General features: G+C 33.5%; 1 protein-coding gene across 2 annotated transcripts; it reads left to right on the top strand.

Moving 5' to 3' along the window:
* The first annotated feature begins 1,270 nt into the window (after positions 1 to 1,270).
* Positions 1,271 to 6,817, top strand: LOC122597734. 2 transcript variants are annotated; one of them, XM_043770301.1, is made up of 6 exons: positions 1,271 to 1,433; positions 1,951 to 2,077; positions 2,369 to 2,956; positions 3,943 to 4,435; positions 5,518 to 5,599; positions 6,502 to 6,817. In XM_043770301.1, exons 1-6 carry the CDS (start codon positions 1,392 to 1,394, stop codon positions 6,703 to 6,705), a joined length of 1,536 nt encoding a protein of 511 aa, XP_043626236.1. In that variant the 5' UTR covers positions 1,271 to 1,391; the 3' UTR covers positions 6,706 to 6,817. The 2 variants fall into 2 exon arrangements, with proteins under 2 accessions (XP_043626236.1, XP_043626237.1); XM_043770302.1 differs by lacking the exon at positions 1,271 to 1,433 and adding an exon at positions 1,504 to 1,613.
* Positions 6,818 to 8,490: the final 1,673 nt, after the last annotated feature.

Below are 8,490 nucleotides of genomic sequence, written 5' to 3'. Positions count from 1 at the left end.
ATTTTTTTTCCATACACATATGTACATTAATTACAGTAGTGTTATCATCGTGATTATAGTAATTATAATCAATATAGCATAAACAAAATCCAGATAATTTAAAAGCTCTTCATTTCCCTCATGTTAAGTTGAAGCTTTTCAACCGTTTTCTAAGTCAATGGAAACTTTTTGAAGCTTTAATATCCTCTATTATACTAATAATGTTCGGTTGAGCCTGATTAAAAACAAGGTTGTTTGTTTCTTTTCAAATGCATCAGATCAATACTTAACCTGTATAATTTTTTGTCTCATAACGTATATTTAAGATATCTCTTATATCAAACATGTAAAATAAGCAGAATTTGCTAATCATAACACTCACAATATCTAAATTGAATGATTCACGATATTTTATTTGCAAGTAAAATAAGTTTAATAAAATTTGTGAGATATTGAGCCCTTATGGTATCTCATACACATTCCGACGATTGGCCGAGCGAGTAAGTCAACTTAAAAGGGAAATTGTTGTCCGAAGAGTGCGTTATGACCTGTGGCCGCCTGCCCGGTGGGGGCGGCTCCTCCGTTGTGGGTAAACGGGAAACCCAACTCTACGAACCCAAGGAAAGGATGCAGTATATAATTCGAACATTTTAATATTATAACTAAAACAATTGATGACAAATAAATCATACAGGCTTCGTATTACATTTAGATGCATAAAATATAGTTAATGTAGTTTATAAGATAGAGGTTGCAAAACATATCAAGTAAATTAGAGTCACGCTAAATATAAGAGTATATAGTTAGATAAATTATAATCGATGAGGTTCAAAGAACATCATGAGTCTCTCATGGTGCTCGACTTCAATCCGTATATAAGAGAACATCCAAGGTCATACAAATTAAATTTGAATGTTTAAAGTGACATAAGACTTTTATAGTATCTAAAATTTCTTTTATATAAAGCTTGAAAATTTTCAAGTCATTATACTCTCTTTTACATATATAATTGTAATCTAAAGAAGTTCAAACTATTTTTAAGTCATTCTCATACTTTTGTCATTAGAGTTAAAACTTCTCGAGTTTTTATTATTAGAGTAAAAAGTTTTTTAAAAAAACCTATACGATTGGAGTTGCCCAAAAACAACAAAACAATGTCCCTCACACAACATTCAACATTGGAAGTTACCATGTGTAGTTACATCAAGGGGACCTCTTAACAAAATTATGCATTTCACTACTTGACAAGTTACAAACATTTGCTTCAACATTGATTCCTGCTATCCTTTTTTGCACATTTCAGTCTGTTTCATTGTCCACCATAATCCCTACATTTTAGCTGATAATGGCTGCCAATGCATTAATTACCCCAATAACACACTAGCACCACCATTAATGAAAGATTATTTCAAATGGATTACCATAAGATAAACAAAAGCAAAAACCCTCCACTGGTATGTATCTATATCTATATCTAGCTCTCTATTTCTATATATTACTATTACTACACTATATTTTCAGCCCATATTATTCACATTTCTTTCCCTTATTTTTGATCTGTCAGATCTGTTACACTATCACATCATTGCAAGTTTTCCTTTCACTGAAATCCAAGTTTCCCTTATGCTCAAAATGTAATTTTTTTTTCCTGGGTTTTGCTAAAAATGTGATTTTAATTCTGGGTTTTGTAAAATATGTGATTTTTGATTCTGGGTTTTGTTAAAAATGTGATTTTTGCTTCTGGGATTTGTTTTGAAAAATGTGCTTTTGATTATGGGTTTTGTAAAAAATGTGACTTTCATTCTGGGTTTTGTTAAAAATGTGATTTTTGATTTTGGCCATGGGACTGGTTGTTAAATATGAGTTGGTTTTGGGTTTTACTAATATGTGATTTGGGTCTTTAGTTTTTGTTAAAAATGTGGTTTTAATTCTGTGTTTTGTTTGATTTTGATAAATCTTTTTTGGTGGCAGGGAAGTGGAGTTGGAGGATTATCTCCAGTGAAATTGAGGAATATGTTGAAGAGAAAGAAGAAGCAAGATGAAGTTGAGTCCACTACTTTCACTTTGGAATCTCAAGCTTCTGAGGATTATGATTCTGGTATTTATATTTTTTTCATAATTTTTAGTATATTTTACTCTTCTTAATGGAAAATGTTGCTTGTTTAGTTGAATCTTGTGTTATTGTTAAGTGGTGTTTTTATAACGTTTATTATATGGTTGTTAATAAAACATTAAGTTGTCTTGAAGGTCTCAAAAGAGACCCGGGTTAGGCTGCGTAGCCTGAACAGGGATCCCTCTCCGCTTTGTAAAACTTTGATATGAAATCTGGTGATAGTTTTATATAGGAATTGGGACTTTTAGTAATGAATTTTTGTTTGTGTGTATCTAGGTGAGTGTTTAGAGAATTACAAAGATGTCGATGTTGTAAGTGTACTTCACGAACGTGTGACATCACCAACGGCCGATACACTAGCCTTAGGAACTGATAGTGACCATAGATCAAAAGATCACAATTTGTTAAGTTCAAGAACCGGGCCTCAAGAAGAAGGCTATTTGGACTATGACACTGGGGTTGATAAGGTTACTGGATCGCCCTTCGAGTTTCAGAAGACTGAACGGGCCTCAAATAGAAAGTCTATGACTCCGTTTTCAAAACAAGCACCATCTAAGTGGGATGATGCCCAGAAGTGGATAGCTAGCCCGACATCCAGCCGTGTGAAAAATGAGCAGCCTGTGAAGAAGAGTGGTCATGTTAGCCATGGAAACCGACAACCAGTCACTAAGGTGGTGGTGGAAGTTCCTGATCAGAGATTGGTTCCTTATGACGAGCCTGATACCAAGCAGATCGATTTGAGCCACTCTAAAGATAACAAGGGGCAGTATGTGACTTGGGAGGGTGATTATGTTTCTTCCACAATGGTTGATTCATATAGCAAGCCAGTTTTGATGATTGAAGACTCTGTTGGCGATTCAGCAAGTAAGACCTCTACCGTTTATTTCTATTCTTCCTGAATATTTATTACTTATATGCCAGAAATTGAGTTCCATAAATCAGTTTATGGGCATAACTGGATTTGGGTGCAAGATGTTGTTTCATGGGCTCATGGGCTTATCATAATTAATGGAACATGCTAAAAAAGAAATAAAAAAGGATTGTGGTTGACAAATAAAACCTGGACATGTGGTTATATAATCTAGTTAATGAGAACTCTCAGACAATAAGCTTGTTCAAGGGAGCTTCATCTTGATGACACTAGCATTCATGTCTAGAGTGTAAAAGGTTGTACACTTGTAGTGTTGTAGGCTTATTTTTCCATTCTCAATAGGTAGATTGGTACCCCATCCAGCAAAAGAGCTAACAAACATTGACCCTTTTCTCAAATGGATCAGTACCTATTATATTTCATCTCTGACGCCAAAGGGTAACTTCAAAGGAATTGGGTCAAATGGGTCGCATTGATTATAGGTTGCTTCCAGTGCATTTTTTATGCATAAGAATTAATAAAAAGTTGCTGATTTTTGGAACTAGTGTTATGGACCCATAAAATACTACGGGTAGCATAAGTTACAAGCTGATATCAACACATAGATGTTTGCCATTTTACTATATAGAGTATGAATGAGTACATGGAAACTTAACTTGTTACTTAACCAACCCATTTTGTCATCTCCATATTTATCCAAAGCTGGCTAAAGAAGGCGTTAAAAAGGGTACACTGTTTGTCTCTCCACATATGATCATTTGACCTTATGGACATAACATGAAATACTAATCAAATATTACCCAGGCCCTTGGAGCTAAAAAGCTAGTTTGAACTCACATTCAAACACTGGCATTATAAGCAATCTGAACGTAGGATGAATGCAATCCCAAATTGCAAATGTACACCAACTGGTTTCCCTTCAAATGCTAAAACCATTTCATAAGTTGACGCAATGTAATTGTTGCTTGCTCCCCTGCAGTTAATTTGAGTCGCCATGACTCTTCTCTATCCATTCAGAACACGACATTTGTCCCTCCTCCTTCGGAAGCTAGATCAGTATCAATGCGAGACATGGGCACTGAAATGACTCCAATTGCTAGCCAAGAACCTTCTAGAACCGGAACCCCAATAAGGGCAACAACTCCTAGCCGGAGTCCAAGTTCGTCTAGACCAACAACTCCAGAAAGGACTGGCCCAGTTTCATCAACCACCAATCTTTCAAATCAAAGGATGGAAACCGGTAACAAAGAGTTATCGGAAAAGGAGTTGCAGATTAAAACTAGAAGAGAGATAAAGGCTCTTGGAACGCAGTTGGGTAAGAAGAATATTGCTGCCTGGGCCAGCACGGAAGAGGAAGACAAAGGCGCATCCTCTTCAGGAAAAGATTCAGGAGCTGAAGAAAGGGGTAAAAGTGCTATTGAGATGCGTGCAGCTGCTTGGGAAGATGCTGAGAAAGCCAAGTATATGGCTAGGTAATTTATTTTTAGTTTTTTAGTTTTAGTAAAGGACTCTAAAGGTGGCAGTTTCGAACTGTTTACTTATGAATGGGTTAGTTAAGGCTATGGTTTGGGTCAACCATGCATCTGAACAGGGAACTGGTCAAAAACCCCCAATAGTATACTCTCAATGCATAAAACCTCCTTAGTCGTTTCGCTCAAACAAATTGGATACTTATTGATATACACTGTAAGATAACTGGGTAAAATATATGCATATATAGGGGGGTAATCAAATAAGAACACGGTGTAAACACTTAAAAACTACATATTGATGCATTAAAAGTTCATAAAACTGACATAGTGTATAACTAATTATCATTATTTAAGTGTTTAACAACACACTGGTCTGTCAAAATCGAGAAAATCATGTTTTTTGTTTTGTGCATCCATCTTGGATGCATATTCATTAAAATGATGCATCCAACAAAAAATGTGATTTTTTCGATTTTGACGGATCAATGTGTTGTCAAACACTTAAATAATGATAATTACTTATGCACTATGTTAGTTCGATTTATTAAAAAACTTCTGTCTTTCAAAAAAAAAAAATATATATATATATTTATTAAAATCATCAAATTTTTGGACAAAAAAATGTTTTGGGTTAAATCAGCCTGATCCTTTTTGACTTGCAAGAATCTTACTCATATTGACCTGTTAGCCGACCATTCATCTTGCCATCTTAGTGAACTTATAATATCATTCTTTTGGAACACAATAAGAGGTTATAAGGATGTATAAATATCAGGATTTTCATACAATTTAGAATGAGCGAGATGAACCGTTTGTAATTGTGACCTGTGTATATTGTTACTAAATTAATGTCGTGAGTGATGCACGGGAGTCAAATGTTTTATGCACTATAATAACTTGGAGTCATCTACAAATTTATCTGAATGTCGCTTATTTTATGAAAGAACCTGAAAAATATTCTTGGTCCTAACTGTTGACATGTTTAGATGAAAAACACGCAAATACAAGAATAAGGTAGGTGTTGGGGATAGTAACTTTGTTCAGATAGAAATGCATGCTGATCAACTGATTTGTTGAATTAGGTTTAAACGTGAAGAGGTAAAGATAGAGGCATGGGAAAACCATCAAAAGGCAAAGACAGAAGCTGAAATGAGGAGAATTGAGGTATGTAATTGTTTAATCATTTTCGGCTGTGTCCTTAACTTTTTTGGTCTACAACTTGCTTGGAAATTTTAATGTCACGTGTGCCTCACTCATTCACTATATAGTATATATGTGTAATACTCTTAAACTTTCTTGAGTATATGAAATAACAGAAATTAGTAATTTTTATTAGGATAAAGACTTTGGTACAGTTCTCATCATAATCCGAGAGTATCCCTATTAATTAACTTCACTTCACATGAGCAACAATACCTTAGTGCGACTCTTTGCAAAATCTTTCAATTGTTGACTGTCAATCAGATCCCAAGCTCGTAGTGATTCATGAGTTTTATATGGTGTTTGAAGTGTGTTAGTGTAGTGATTATTGCAACAACAGAGGTGACAATTTTAACCTATTTGCTTATGTATAATGCCTTAAATAAAAATAGGGGGAATATGTCGAAGGTTGCAAAAAAGTGTACGTTTAATGCATACAAACTCCTACATCGATGTATTCAGAATATTAACTTATCGTTGTCCCGACCTGATCCGACCTGTACTAGATAATTACTCTTGATCCAACCTGGCTACCTTGCCCACCAGCCCATTTGGTTCCCTCTAGAATCTGAAATTTATCTTTTAATCAAAGTTTAGTATGGCTTGATAATATCACATCTATCTCTATTTTTAGTCTTTATATGTTACGATTAGTTATTTCATCCCTCTTGTAATCTGGTAGCTTTTACCAATAATAGTCAGATAATCATAAAAATCAATCATACAAGTTGTCTAGATGCAATGATGCATTTTGATAAACACTAAACCATTCATCAAATGACATGATATCCTCCCATGATGCAATGGTGAGTGTCTAGAGGTAACCAAGATATTGAATGAACTGTAACTTGTTCATGAACTTGCAGGTAGAGGTAGAACGGATGAGAGGTGGAGCACATGATCGACTGATGAACAAACTGGCAGCTGCAAGACACAAGGCCGAAGAGAAACGGGCTGCTGCAGAGGCAAAGAGAAATCGAGAAGCTGCAAGAGCAGAAGAACAAGCTGCATACATTCGTAAGACAGGGCGAATACCATCTTCGTTCTCATGTTATTGTTGGTGCTTTTAGAATTGTAAGTCTGTATTCTTTTGTTAGGAAACTTGGTACCTTATGGCTTGTTGTAATCAAAAAACAACTTATGTTTAGAAAAAATCTTTGCATATAATGCCATTTTCTATGATATGTTTGTAATTACTAAAAAACTTGTTTCTCCATTTGTTAAATATCAAAATTTCAATTGAAGATCGGTAATGCAATTTTCTTATGACGCTAAATTCATCTGGTGTATACCAGACCGCAACTGAACCAAAACCAAATACTTTATAATGGAACTGAAACTCAAACGAGTCTCAAACTATCCCAGACCGGGCGAAATGAATACACTTTCAAAGCTTCAAGTTTTGATAAAGTTTAGATTTGTAGTTACTCATAAACAATATAAATGTTTTTATGAAGTTTTTGGTTCCAGCTTCCAGGTAACTATATCAAAGTAGAAGTTCTTTGAATAATTACTAGTACTATGTTTTTATGGATTGGTATAACATAGCACCAACTATCAATAAATGGATTGGTATATAAAAAAATTGAGACTTGAAGGTCTTAGATTCAAATCCAAACATTCATGTAATTTAGGAATAACGAGACATGTCACCCGGACGTTACCCCGGGAGACAATACGTTTATGTATATTGTAGCATGTAAAATTAATAATGTATTTCAGACGTTTATTATGTGCGATTATATGTAAGATTTATAACGTATTTTTAGGATTATTTACAAAAATGCTACTGATTTGTCACTGAATTGTAGTTACCATACAATCTAAAAGTGGAAAAACTCATACATACTATAATTAGACTTTGTAAAGTTATAAGTAATGTTTTATGCTAGTTACAAAAATGTAGAGAAACGGACCCGTTAGAGAAAAAGACTTAACTCCCTGTTAGAGAAAAAGGACCTGATTTGCATCAGTTTTTGTAACTACCGTCAGGTCCGTCTCATGAATTTTAGTTACCTTGCTCGATAATATAAATGGGGCCCACTAGACGCCAAAAATTTTCATTAAAATTGAAAAAGCCAGTGAGTACGTATGTATAAAAGCATCAAAAACTATAACAATAATGTCGTTAAAAAAACAATTTAGCAAAATTTTTAACTAATCTCTATTATAAATAAAAGAGGATTGTCTTTAAAAAGTATTTTTGGAGAATAGTTGATGTGGCAAATTTAAAATTGTCTATACATCTTATTTTTAAAAAAGATGATGTCATATTAAAAAAATAATTTTTTTTTAATTTAACAATTTTTTAAAATTTGTTTTCTTTCCTTTCCAATTGTTAATTTTTATTTATTTTTTTATTTTACGTATCTTTTACTCGCATCATCGCAATCGCAAGTATGGTTCTTTTATTAGTAATTGTACAATGAATCTTAACATTGTCGACTCTTCGTTTTTTCAAAACCACACTTTTATATGTGTATTAATTCAAGTACCCAAAAGTTTCGAATATACAATATGTACAGGCGTTTTGAATCCTTTAAATGATTGTTACTTTGAAAGATTTATTAAATTCGATATCAACATCAAAATTTACCTATTACAAATATTTTTATCTTGTATTTATAATAAAACATGTTTTTAAGTGTCCGGATTAAATCCGGGTTTATTAGCTAGTTGTTAAATGCATCAAAATTTACGCTTCGAATAGTACCATTCTTCTAACATTCTTGGAAGCAAAATCATTGATCAACTCTTCATAATCGATGCGCTAGAATAATTTATTTTTAATAGTTAAATAGAAATTAATAAAAAAAGAAATTTAATCAAATTAAGTAAGTGAATATATATTTGAT

This window comes from Erigeron canadensis, chromosome 4 (assembly GCF_010389155.1).
Source record: "Erigeron canadensis isolate Cc75 chromosome 4, C_canadensis_v1, whole genome shotgun sequence".
Lineage (NCBI taxonomy): Eukaryota > Viridiplantae > Streptophyta > Magnoliopsida > Asterales > Asteraceae > Erigeron > Erigeron canadensis.
This window is presented reverse-complemented; position numbering and strand designations above follow the sequence as displayed.

Coding starts and splice junctions, on each gene's coding strand:
- LOC122597734 (XM_043770301.1), top strand. CDS start 1,392: ATGGATTACCATAAGATAAACAAAAGCAAAAACCCTCCACTG. Junction 2,078..2,368: donor TTCTGAGGATTATGATTCTG/GTATTTATATTT, acceptor GTGTGTATCTAG/GTGAGTGTTTAGAGAATTAC. Junction 4,436..5,517: donor AAAGCCAAGTATATGGCTAG/GTAATTTATTTT, acceptor TTGTTGAATTAG/GTTTAAACGTGAAGAGGTAA.